General features: G+C 38.6%; 2 protein-coding genes across 2 annotated transcripts; both read right to left on the reverse strand.

Moving 5' to 3' along the window:
* Nucleotides 1-1602: 1602 nt before the first annotated feature.
* Nucleotides 1603-4936, reverse strand: LOC122641571 (superoxide dismutase [Cu-Zn] 2-like). Its single transcript, XM_043834847.1, has 7 exons — nucleotides 4792-4936; nucleotides 4546-4647; nucleotides 4259-4354; nucleotides 4128-4159; nucleotides 3943-4018; nucleotides 2184-2237; nucleotides 1603-1714 (listed from the first exon to the last, which is right to left on the reverse strand). Exons 1-7 carry the CDS (start codon nucleotides 4880-4882, stop codon nucleotides 1686-1688), a joined length of 480 nt encoding a protein of 159 aa, XP_043690782.1. The 5' UTR covers nucleotides 4883-4936; the 3' UTR covers nucleotides 1603-1685.
* A 2925-nt stretch (nucleotides 4937-7861) lies between these two features.
* LOC122641330 (mitochondrial dicarboxylate/tricarboxylate transporter DTC) lies at nucleotides 7862-12844 on the reverse strand. The gene is made up of 6 exons (XM_043834536.1): nucleotides 12674-12844; nucleotides 12333-12416; nucleotides 11588-11649; nucleotides 8978-9339; nucleotides 8449-8663; nucleotides 7862-8283 (listed from the first exon to the last, which is right to left on the reverse strand). The coding sequence occupies exons 1-6, from the start codon at nucleotides 12785-12787 to the stop codon at nucleotides 8227-8229; spliced, it is 894 nt and encodes a 297-aa protein (XP_043690471.1). The 5' UTR covers nucleotides 12788-12844; the 3' UTR covers nucleotides 7862-8226.
* Between the last annotated feature and the right edge of the window lie 59 nt (nucleotides 12845-12903).

A 12903-nucleotide genomic window follows, 5' to 3' on the forward strand; every position in this document is an offset into this window, starting at 1 on the left:
ATTCCTGTTGAAGCATATACTCGGGGGGTGGGTGCGGGGCGGACGATTTCAAAGCGGACTTTCCATTCATTAGATAGAGAAGATCATCAAGATTCATGATCCGTTGTCGAACTTATTCCAATTCCAACAGCTCGGACTCGGATCATGGGGATCGTTAGAATACTTTGTATAAACAGATACTCAGTATATCATCAATTTGATCCGAAATCTCTTATTGAATTGCTCATTCAATGATCATTCTCAATATTATGCCTTAAAGAGGACTCGACCATCCACGCCCTTTAGAATGAGATTTTGAGTCTTGCTTATTGTTGTGTTGCATGGAAAGAGGAATGTAGCATTTTGACCATTGGATATGTAGAGAATGGTCTGGATTGGCCATGTTCCAAATTGCATATCCAAATTTGTTAATCCCATTTATTGACATTTTATACTTATATTTTTAGCCATTTTTTGGGCAGACTAGTATATTTATGAATTGACCGTCTAGTAGATTACTTTTGGCATTTTAGGATTGGGATTTCCTGATTTGCACACACTTTTAATGACACATGACAATGTAGATGAAGCTAAAATTTTGTACATAAATGGACCACCAAATCCCCAATCACATGTTAAGTTTCAGTTTAAAAAGATTTTGCCAAGTGAGTGACAAAATAAAGCATTGGATTTTTTTTTTGATAAAGATAAAGCATTGGATTGAGTTTCTCTACACCAGTGGAAAAGAAAAATCACAACATCCAATCGGTACCATCAGTGCATTAGGGAGGGTTCTCCACAGATGAAGGAAAACTTATTAGTCTCGAAGTATTTATACCAAAATGAGATTTTCTTATTCACACCCTTTAAGATGTCAAACAATTTGTACCCTAGTGGTATAATTTTTTTCTTTTTCAAATGAGGATAAATATTATCATTTCACATGTGTAAAACAATGAGAGACTTATAATTAGAAGTCCGTTTCAAATTATTTTTAAAAACCCTTTTATACTCCTCAATAAGATGAGGTGACAAAAAAGAGTGTTAGTTCTATATAAACCTATAGAGGTGTCATCTTGAAAGCCAAAACTTGAAAGACTATATAGTAAGGTGTAGACACTACCAAGATGGCAAGGATAAAAGGTTAAATTTAAGGCTGAAATATTATATGCTGCTGATCTAGACCAGGCCTCAAGATCAAATCAAAGTACCACATCTAGGTACGAAGACCAGGTAATATTATTGGTTTGCAAAGTGGTTTCCGGATCTGCCCCTGCATAGTCTTTTTCACTCTCAAGTCTCAACTGCCCTAGGACAACTCCTGAAATCAGTCAAGCTCCAACCATCACTACAAACAAAGGTAAGACACCTTAGTTATCAGAAGTTGAGCTTTCCACAGGGCCCCTTAATGCCAACAGACTGAGATTTTAAGCATATCAAGTAGAATTTTCATACTTTCATTAAAAAAAAAAGTGGAATGATCATACCGTTGCTCGCTCTGTTCTGCATTGCGATCTTGAAAACTTTGACAGGGACTGTGCCATAACCATTAGAAAGAAAGAAAAAAAAAAAAAAAAAAAAAAGAAGGAATCCTATATGACATGCCCTAAATTTTTTTCTTAAGGAAATCTAGAGCAGGGACAAGTCCTTCCACACCAAATCTACGGCATTTCTAGATATCCAGTCTTGGATGAAACAGACCACAGCTAAACAGCTGACTGAAGCCCAATGATACCTGCCAGAAACCAATGCAGTGTTAATATTGTATTTTGGATTCCTCCATATATAAGCCAGATTGGATCTGTTAAGGCGAAATCAAACAGAACATAAGAAACGGTTCGGCAATGCCATAGCTGTACATTTGGCACACATTCAAGAAGTTGGTCATTGAACATTTCCTCCAAACGTCGCTTGTCTCGGGTTATTGGATCCATTCAATCTAAAACCTCTGGACCAAAATGTTTTATCACAAAGTTCGGAGAAAATGCAAGATTCCGTGGTTCCAACTATCCGGTGCAGGTGGTGTCTGGCCGAGGAAAACTCCAAGGACAATAAAATGGTTGTTTTCCTCTCCCTTGCCCATGCATACCATATGAAATGGTATACAGTTTAGATTATTACCAATACCCAGGTTCCTCAACAGAAAAAAAAATAAAAAAATGAAGAAACGGTATGTTATAATAGTGGGTTCAGACTGGAGTTACCGCATCCGATTCTTGCACCAGCATTCCCAGTTGTCTTGCTAAGTTCATGCCCACCTGTAGCATAAAAGAATCAGGAGATATAAATAGTTAAGACCAATTCTAAAAACAAAAGTTAAGAGCTTAACAAACTTTGCTTCGAGCAAATAAAATAGCTGAGTATGTGTTTTAGCACATAAGAATTATGTGCCATCTATCAGTAAATAATCTAAAGTTCCATGATTCTCAACTACAAAGGGTTCGGTGTTGGTTTATGAATGCCAAAACAAGGACAGTGAGCTCCCCTTGTATCATAGTCAGTGACTTCATTAACTCAAGAGATCTACCTGAATTGAATCCATCAACTAGTTCAAAAGTAGAGCCCAATCAGCACAGTATGGTCACACTACACTAGGAGTTCTGGGAGAAACAAGTTCGTGATCCCCAAAGGCTATGTCATCTTAGCTGCAGGTTGATCTCACCTCGACACTAGGCTAGTACACTACCACTTGAGTTCAAATCACAAAGCCTGATAACATGAAATATCACCGGACCAAGGGCTCCTTTGATGGGAACCACCCTGACAGCCTTCATCGTCATTATCTTTGGGTATATTGTTAAGTATGAATGATTGATGGCCAAGAAGCAGTGTACTATACTGCTTGAATGAAGGAAAATCCTCATTTTAATGGCAACTGACAGAAACTGAGTTCACAAGACAAAGCAAACTCTCTTATCTGCTGTTATTATTATTATTTTTTCTCTTATTTGCTGTTCATTACTCAGCTTTTTACTATATATATTCATTTATTTCTTAAATAATGTAGCATTATTATTTCACCATTCTGCTCTAGCGGTGCCCCAAAACACCCGTCAACTCATCAATGCTGAAACTCCCATATCCCTCTTGACATCTCACACCACTGAACTTGACATCAAATTGTCCATTCCCTCGGTTTATGACTTTATGTTCACCCTTAATCCCTCAACTAGACCAACAGAATGAAATTGTTCCAATATGTAGGACAACCATAAAGTCCCCAAATACAAAATTTCTAGCAAAGCACCCGATTGATCTCCAATAATTCCAGCAATAGGGCACATCCAGATTAGCCAGGGACAGTCCCTAAGAACTGAGTTTTGGACATCCCTTAGAAAGGAAGCTTGCAAAAAGAACTAGGCCATTACCTTTCCACAGAACACTCTTACATTATTTTTTGAATGAGTCCCCAACCACACTTGTGGTTGATATATCAAAACCCTGGAAGAAATGAATCAAATGAATGGGGGGCCCAACCAGGTCCAAAGTGGTGAACACTTAATTTGCAGTCAAGTCATAGTTCACATTTTTATCTACCGAGAATCATGAGCTACGGTTACATCCTAATGGTAGAATAAGTCAAGAGGTTCATTTTTTCGCCATTGTTGGATATGTTAAGAGGTTAATATTTTGCTCGCACACTGTTTGATACTCAAGGGCAGCTAAGATATAGCCAAGATTATGAAAAGTTCGTAAAAATTTGCCTTGTTGTGTGAACTCAATTTGAAAATGATAAAATGATCGATTAATTGAACTTTAATGATTCATAGGCAGTCAGAATTGTTGTTTGCCCAACCTAAACCACTTTGTAATGCACCATCATGTCCCAAGGTTTTCTGGTGTCTTTCTATCTAGTAGTAATATGAGTATTGGCCAAACCAGGTCCAAGAGATTTTAGTTAGGGAGCCTGTAATATTTCAGCAAGGCATAGAAAGAACTTGAAAAGAATGTGAGAATTCATACCTTTACCAAGATCATCAGGATCAGCATGTACAACAACTGCCCTTCCCAGTATGGAATGCTGACCACTTAGAGGAATCTAAAAATTCACAAAGAAAGGGGAAATAATCTTTTGAGCATACCAATTGCTATTGACAAGAATAAGATGCTCATTTGAAGGAAGTGGTTGAAGTAGCAGTTCAAATTACCTGCATGTCCATGATGGAGATCTCAGCAATTCCTAGAAGACAGAAATCCAGCTTCATTCAGATTTCCCAGGACGAGAACCCCTAACAAGAAAGGAGAGCAAGAAGATAAAATAGAAGACAAGTATACAAACCATCAGGTCCAGCAAATATGTTTCCCAGGTCACCCGCATGCCGGTGTTGATCAGAAGGAGCTCCATGGCTCTGATTCAGTGGATTGAAATGTGGGCCTGAAGCAAAGGGACAGCACTCAGTAGAACGAAAGCCACGAAAAACCCACCTCAATTGATCATAATCCAGAAGCGTGATGGGTGAGCACATCGAACATCCATTGGAAATCAGGAAGAAAGGAGAAACGGGTAGAAGTCAAGATTGATGGAGGGTAATTAACAGGGGATAAAGCAAACAGAGAAGGACCCACCAGTTGAATTACAGCCATTGGTGGTGTCACCGAGGGCATGAATGTGGAAACCATGGAGACCCGGAGAGAGGCCCGTGATCTTCCCTTTGACATGAGTAGCTCCTGTATTCAATCAAACAAACAGATTATAAATCCCCAGTCGATGTTGATTTCTGAGAGGGAGAGAGAGAGAGAACCCACTAATTGATCAACCAATTCCCAACCCATGTTAATGTTTTAGCGAGAGAGAGAGAGAGAGAGAGAGACCGTTGGGTTGCTGGAGGAACTGAAGAGAACCTCTGATGTTGTTGTCGCCGGTGATGAGAGCAACCGCCTTAACAGTGCCCTTTGCAGCCATTTTTATCCTATATCACTTTAATTGGGTAAATGGGGATGAGATTAGGCTCTCAGGCCTCACAGCAGACTCACATGAAGCTTCACACTTCCATGGATTATTGGATTGTGACTTGCGAATCCAACTCCAGCCGGCGCTTTCTCCTGACCATATCTGGGGGAAAAGTCTACAAAATAGACGGTCGTGATCAGGCAGTTTTTTTTTTTTTTTAATTAATCCTATACTCCTCCAAAATCTTTGTTGGGGAAAAGAAAGCTATCGTAGCCCGCATGGTTCCTGTGTTTAGATACGGAAACGCTCGAAAGTACTGCATTGCTCTCATGAAAAGATGGAAATCCCACCCATGGTAATACTTGTGCATACACGTGCAAGCTCTAGAGGCCCAAACATCGTTTTTTTTTTTTTTTTTCCCAAAAAAAACTCGAACGCTTCCTTGTTTTGATTGTTGTACTAGATCTTCGAATATTTTTGCCCACCACCCTCAAAAAAATAATTTCTTATTGATATCCTTTTAAATTGTCAAATAATTTGTACCTTTATTTTTGGGCAAATTTCACGGACACCCCCTATAACTATTCAAAAAGGTAAGTACATCCTAAATTTTGTCAGAATGTCAACCTTTCCCCTGACGTTAAGCAAGATTACCCCCCAAAATTAAAATATCGATTTTACCCTCTTAGTAATTTTTATTTAAATTACAAAGATTCCATCATCTTCCCAAATCGAACTGTGAAACCCATTTTCCCTTCTTCTCCTTCTTCTCCTTCTTCTGTTTCTGTTTCCACCGCCGCCACCACCACCACCACCACCACCACCACCACCGCCACCCCCTCCAGCCCTCCTTCTTTTGCTTCCCTGCAACCTCGTCACCACCTTCTCCAATCTCCTCCACCTTTTTCCTTTGTTTCGTTCTCTGCAAACATCTACACCCAGTTTTAAATAGATAACAAAACAACGGATAATTAAACCCTTATGTGAACGGAGTTAGGGTTCATATTATGATGACGACGACCAGGAAAGTGTACACATCCAGGGACACAGATTGAATAAAAGAGGAAGTCGTTTTCCATTTGACTGTAAAACAAACCAAAAGCACAGAATAATTTTAAATGACTTACCAAAAATCGATGGAGAAAAAAGAAGAGGAAAAAGGAAAAGAGAGTTCATCCTAAACGCAAAAAAAAATAAATAAATAAAACCTTTCTAGGAAAGGAGAGAGGAAATGCCTCGCCACAAACATCTTCACATATATCATCCGTCTTCTTAGAACTATAATAACCTCCTTTAGGCATCATGAACACCCAATTGAAGAGAAAACACAAAGTTCTGTGAATCAATACACACTTAATCAAAGACCAATCTGCCTCTCTATTCTCCTCTCTCTCTCTCTCTCTCTCCCTCCTCTGCAAACTAAGAAGGTTGAAACCAAATCAAAGTTGAAATCTCGCAAAAAAGTCGAGAACCAATACCTTTAATGATGATGAAATTGATTCAAGAATCGCTGCCAGAAGCCGTGGAAACTCTCTGCAACCTACTATAGAACTCGATCTACAGGGCTTTACTCAGTGCTGTTATGGTTTCCCTTTCTGTTCCTGTTGAATCGATTCCTTGTAGTTCTTTGGTATTGAGAAGAAGATAAAGAAGCAATAAAGATTCGAGAACGAATCGATCTTCTGTAGTTCTTGAATTCAAAAGCTTTTGGTATAGGATTGTTAGGGTTGAGGGCGGTGAGAGGGGCGTGCGCTCACCGCGTGAGGTTTGTATTTGGTATAGGATTGTTAGGTTGGTGAGGTTGCTCACCTTGCTCACCGCGACGCTCTCTGGTTTGTATTTGGGATCTTGGGGATTTAACCTTAAGGGTATAATAGGAAGTTCACCCTATGGTAAGGGTAATTTCGCCATTATAAAAGAGTTAACAGCCACTTTACTGCACAGACCTAACGGAGTGGATTAAGTTGAAATAAAAATATAAAATAAGGGTAGTCTGTGATATTTTTACAAAATTTAGGGTGTACTTGCCTTTTCGAATAGTTATAGGGGGTGTCCATGAAATTTGCCCTTATTTTTTTCACGGGAGAAAGAACACTAACGGATGTTGTGCCTGGGTGTGTACTTGCGCTCAGACACAACCCATCGCGAAAAGACTGGAACTGCCCCGTGGAAAGGAGAAAAGGACCAAGGGCAGTGCCAGTCTTTTTGCGCTGGGCAGTGTTTAGGCACAGGTACACACCCAGGCATAGCACCTGTTAGCATTCCATATCCCTTTTTTCACCTTTTTAACACAATTTTTTTTGTTTGCAATGAAGATCAATCTTTTCATTTTACATATATACTTGAAAAAATAAAAATGTGCATATAAATGACATTTTTGTAATAATATAATGATAAATCACTGTCACATTACCTAGATTTTTGAAAATCATTTTTTTACCCTTAGAGGTGTCAAATTATATTGTAGACTTTAGGATAATGGTTTTGGGATAACAGACAGCATTTCTTTGCAATGTCTACAACACTTTCTTGGGGTTGTGGAGGAAAACAAATGGATACATGGTAGTGTGAGATACGTTTTGCATGTCTAATTGTTGGAGAAAGTTTTTCTTCACCCACAGTGAAGACAATCAAATTAAGATCATTCTCTCCTTCTCTCTCTCTCTCTCTCTCTCTCTCTCTCTCTCACTGCCCCTACATTCACATCCAAAAAGTCGTAAAGTGCGAGAATCTCTTGACCATGGTTAAAAAGAAATGATTCGAGTTCTTTCACCTATAACATAAAATGGAATGATTTTGAGTTCTCATATCTAAGCAACATAACCACCTTCATGGGTCCTTTTTAATTTCCTCCCTCTATAAAAAGGACTTTATCAGGCCCTTTCTGCTCACACCATGACACCTACATTCTCCAACATTTAGTCAGAATTGATTTCCCAGATTCAAAGGATAGATATATATTGATTGCAAAAGCAAACAAAAACCTGTATCTTAAGCAAATGATGGGTTCTTTCACCTATAACATAAATGGAATGATTTGAGTTCTCTCACATCAAAGCAACATGACCACCTTCATGAGCCAACAATTTAGCTACACTGAAAAAATATTCCTACCCACAATTCTGCAGAAATTAAAAGGGAAAAAAAAAATCAGCAACAACTGTTTGTGATACAGCTCCAATGATTATTAACCCTGTATTCTAGTCAATTTTGCCAAACTTTCTGGAAGAAAATAAAGCAATAGTTGAGGGCTGCCAAAGCCGTCAAAACCAGCCCTCACTAACAGTACAAAGGCAAAAAATCTTATTGTAGTGACTGATGCTCCAACCCCAAGCAAAATTCTGGTACTTGGTATTCTACAATCCAATTGTTTTCTCAAACTTCTGAATTTGGTTCAGGAATATCCACGTCATCTGCAGAAAAAGATCCGATAATCACAGTCAATATAACTCTCTTTCATAAAGCAACAAAGTGAAACAAAATCCACTGATCAAAACCAGAAGGAACAAGCATTATATTGGAAGTATAACAAATTAGAATTCTCAAGACAACACACACACACAAGGGGGGAGAGATACCATGACATGGGGAGCAATCCTAACACAATAGACAGGAAACCCTGTGTAGAATTTGAAGGGCCCTCCTGCTTTCAGAGTTTTCATTGCACAGTCCAAAGATCCAGTATACGGATACTTCCCGTTGGCATCAGGTTGCATTTTCTGTACTTGAGTTTTCACAAAGTCAAATGGTAAACTACAGGCTGCAGCAAAGAATCCAGAAACAGCACTCGCTCCTGCAAAAAGAAAGAAAGCAGTTAGCATCAAACTAAAACAGTACTTGCTCCTGCAGAAGGAAAGAAAGCAGTTAACCGTATTAGAGTTGAGGTACATCCCCCTAGAAGACAAAGGAGAGAAAAATTCGGGCAATTTTACACGTCTTTTTCTTTATGAAAAAACAGATATCAACCCAAAAGCACACCGAGGAGATGATGAGTCATTACAGTTTATCAAAAGAATGAGATATCTTACCCACTACTCACACTACTAGACTATTGGGATGTTATGAATTTCAAAATGTTACAATCATTGATCCGGTGAAGTATCTTACCCACTATTGTACTAGCTTCACCAAAATTAAGGGAGTCTCTGAAAAACTCAACACTTTGATCATAAGAGGCGAGCATGCCCATATTCAATGCCATAGCCCTCACTACAGTAGGACCTGCTCCTTTCCAGAGTGCCAGAACTCCTTCATCTCCAACAATGCGGGATAGTGCATGGAATGCATTTTTGTAATGCCGCCGTTGTGCAGCAGGCAAAGTGGCATCAGCCTGCATACGGATGAGTGCTAAATCAGCAGGACTACCAAAACATGCTCCAATTGCTCCAGCTGTCAGCCCACAAAGAGCTTTCTGGTACAGAGGTAGTGGCTTCCCATCATTAGCAGCAATTGCTTTGTTCGTCAAAATCCTAATTGGCACAAAAAACAGTGTCCAGAAAGAATGAGAAGAAGATAACTGTCTCTTTCCAGAACACAGGGGAAAATGTATCATTTTTCCATCTTTTCGAAGCAATATGCTATCTTCCATAGAACAATTATTTCCCTCAATTATCTATTCCATGTTGCTGGACTTGACATTTTGTTAGGCAAAGGAAAACAGCATATCCATCTTAGGTTCTCTTTTCTAAGTATCATAGGTAGATATTCATTAGGATGTGTAAGGAAGCTAAATTTATCAAGATTGATAAGTTAAACTACTCTCATAACAATGTTAAAATGGATTTCTGTATGAGTTAATTACATAAATGGAGGCAAATGATATAAACACAATTGCTCTAGAACATTTAAACTTTAAAGTCAATTTAGAAGCTTTTTAATTATTCTAAAATCTAAAGTTTTGAGTCTATGCAGACATGAATGGGTAACTGAGTATAAATCAAGACCCTTGTTTTGGTCAAGAAACCTTGAATCGAGAGTTTATTCTCCAGTTCCATTATATCAAGAGACTGGATGACCAGGGAGCCATATAGGCCTGTTTCTTCAGGTTATTTTGTTGGTTAGTCCAAGTTAATCGATTGGTTTCATCACCAAGAAGCCGATATCAGAATGATGGATCAGTTTCTTGGATATTTTCAGTTGCATGGTAATTGATTCCAATTGAGCCAACTGGGCCACAGAATATTTTATTTTGGCCCATGGTTGGGTTCTATAGGTCTTGGGCTTGTTATTTCTGGGTTTGATTAAGGTAATGGGCCTCTTTATAAGCCTAAATGTTGGGATTGGGGATACACAGGATTAAGTAATGGATAAGATTATGTGGGTCCATTAGTAGATTGTTTTAGGTTTAGGGTGTCTTTTACTACTTTTAGAAATCTTTCAGTAACCCCTCCCCACGCTGCCAAAGGACAATTTCCCTCTCGCCTGGATTATTTTCCCTCTCCTGCTCTGAATATGTGGATACCATGTGGATGATACTTTTTTCGGGACACCCATTGGTGTGGCATGCAAATTCCTCCCCACTGGTAGCATGGGGGGAACCCTCTCTCCCTACTTTTAAATACAATCATAGTATACTGTTTCTTAATTACCATAACAATCTGGTTTTCCTAAAACTGCATTAAATTTCAGAGTTTTTTTTTTCTTCTTTTCATCCTCTGATTTGATTGGTCTAGCAGTCTTCTAAGATCCGACTATTAGATTTGACATCATCATATTAGAATCTTCATCCCATCTTTAAGGGAGCCCATCACTTGCAGATTCATCATTTGATCTGCATTAGTTATAATATGTAATAAATTGTGTAAATGTCAGATGTTTACCAAACGAAATCAGCTACTGCAATGTTTATACACTTGTATGTAAAACAAAGGGCGATGTGTTCAAATCTTAGGCCTCACCAGCGGCATTCGCCACCCACTCCCTCTTTTTCTAACCTCAGTAGTAGGAGTTTAATGTAAGGTTAAATGAGCAGAAACACTAACCAATTGGACCAGGTTCTCTTTGATCAGCCAATAGTTGTTAAGGATCCTATGTCATATTTTCCTGGAGTAGGGATCATCATCCATGGTGAACAATGGTCCAAACAGTCTGACCACTAATCTGGAACATTGACAGATTTTGAGACCTCATAAACTTTTTTCAATTCTTAAAAGGATGCATAGATATCAATTCCCACAACCTAATCATCACATCACCAAAGGAATTTCCAATCTATCCACTCTTTTTAAAATTTAAACTGAATCTTCCTCCAGAGACTATAATTGGTTTTACCACTACAACAAACCAAGGAAGCTTTCAGAGAGAACCAAAAAATTAATTGAAACTTAAGTACTTCTCATAGCGTGGCTGATAATCGCAAGAGTATGTAGATCAGATTGTCATTTAGGGCATGTAGCTTTGTGTTGTCTGAACAAGATCTTGTTGTTTAAAACCCCCTACCCCCTGGGGGGGGGGGTGGAGCTGCACATAAGGAACACTATGACTAAATTATCTCAATATCAGACATGCACACTGTCAATTTTGAGGAAAATATAGCTTCCCAAAAAAGTACAAAACCGGACGTAATTTTAACCCATCTTTCAGAATAAAATATAGATTATTCATAACTAACATAATAGGCATAACACTTGTATTTCTGGGTTGATTTGCAGAAGCGGAATGTATATACAATACCATGGCATTCTAATACTTCACTAATTGATTTTCACAACTTCTCACCTGAATGATCCAAGTCGTGCAGTGGTGTAAGTAGCTTGTCTGAGCAGGCCAGCTGACAACCCCTGATCAAGAAAATAACGCACTTTACATTAAAAGGGAACCTCAGTAACAAGAGGTAAATCATCAGCTTATAAGTATTCTACAAGATTTGCTATTGTAATGTACATAGTCAGCCAGTGAGGCAAAAAATTACTCTCGGACTCTCAAAGAAAATTTCCCACCAGTAGCTGCAAGAGAAAGACGACTAGAGTATGGATCACAACAGTAATTGATGTTGACCAACCATAGTGGAATAGTAAATATACTTAGATTGACGGAGCCATTTGCATCAAATCAAATAAATAAAATGAGCCTCTATTTTCTAATGGGTAGCACCTCTGATTCCAGTTTTAAATATTCTGACAGAGAATCCCAAAACTACAACATATAGCCCCAATTAAAAATTTTCTCTCTACTCTCAACAATTTAGTTCCAATATCATCAAAAGGGAAAAATTTACTAGCAATAGCGTATTTCAGACAGATTTACAGCCCAGTTACATGGATCTATCAACTTTTATTGTTTATCTTCTTATGATGATGCAGATCAAGTGAATAAGTTTGGCATTCGAAAATTTTGATCTCAAATCCATATATATAAAACTAAACATAAACACCAGATCCAAAATCCCGCTTCGTTTTCAAAAAGAACAAGCGAAGGAAAAAAAAAACCCCATCTCAAATTTCCAGCATTCTTTGAGTCAGACCTTGTAAAATGCTCCTAAACCCTCTTCTCGGAGCATATTCTTTGTCACATGCACTGCGGAGCCTTGACCCAACTGAATCCTCACCTGTAAAATATAAATAGAAATAAGAATCCGAACAAAATCAAATCCACCAAATCGTCGAAGATATTAGACCCATATAATCAAAAAAACTGCCAGATCCTCAAAAATAGTACCATCTTTATGACTACATCATCATAAAATCAAATCAAATGGGTACCCGTCAAAGAGAAAAGCCCAATCCCTCGAGAAACATGTTATTTCAGAGAAAAGACCCATCAGGTAAAGAAAGGTAAGGACATAGGAGGAGCAGGAGGAGATACCTTTATCATATCCACTGGTTGGATAACGCAGGTGGCAAGCATCCCAGATGCACCGCCATTAACAAATGGCTTCACAGTAGGCCAGACACCACCAGATTTCGGCTTCTCTCCCATTTTTCGATCGGAAACGTGAGCAGAGCAAGAGAGTGAAGAGGGCTTTTGCTGCCTTGAGGAAATAGACGGGTTGCTCAACAAACCCTCCCTCCAAACAGAAAGAAAGAAAGAAAGGA

This window comes from Telopea speciosissima, chromosome 10 (assembly GCF_018873765.1).
Source record: "Telopea speciosissima isolate NSW1024214 ecotype Mountain lineage chromosome 10, Tspe_v1, whole genome shotgun sequence".
Taxonomy (NCBI): domain Eukaryota; kingdom Viridiplantae; phylum Streptophyta; class Magnoliopsida; order Proteales; family Proteaceae; genus Telopea; species Telopea speciosissima.

What these genes read in the sequence shown, in the direction of transcription:
- LOC122641330 (XM_043834536.1), bottom strand. Translation starts at nt 12,787, where the DNA reads ATGGGAGAGAAGCCGAAATCTGGTGGTGTCTGGCCTACTGTGAAGCCA. An exon ending in GTTTAGGAGCATTTTACAAG is followed by an intron (nt 11,650 to 12,332) that starts GTCTGACTCAAA and finishes TTTCTTGATCAG; the next exon opens with GGGTTGTCAGCTGGCCTGCT. An exon ending in GCACGACTTGGATCATTCAG is followed by an intron (nt 9,340 to 11,587) that starts GTGAGAAGTTGT and finishes TGTGCCAATTAG; the next exon opens with GATTTTGACGAACAAAGCAA.
- LOC122641571 (XM_043834847.1), bottom strand. Translation starts at nt 4,882, where the DNA reads ATGGCTGCAAAGGGCACTGTTAAGGCGGTTGCTCTCATCACCGGCGAC. An exon ending in GTTCCTCCAGCAACCCAACG is followed by an intron (nt 4,648 to 4,791) that starts GTCTCTCTCTCT and finishes GATTGAATACAG; the next exon opens with GAGCTACTCATGTCAAAGGG. An exon ending in TGGTGCAAGAATCGGATGCG is followed by an intron (nt 1,715 to 2,183) that starts GTAACTCCAGTC and finishes GGTTTCTGGCAG; the next exon opens with GTATCATTGGGCTTCAGTCA.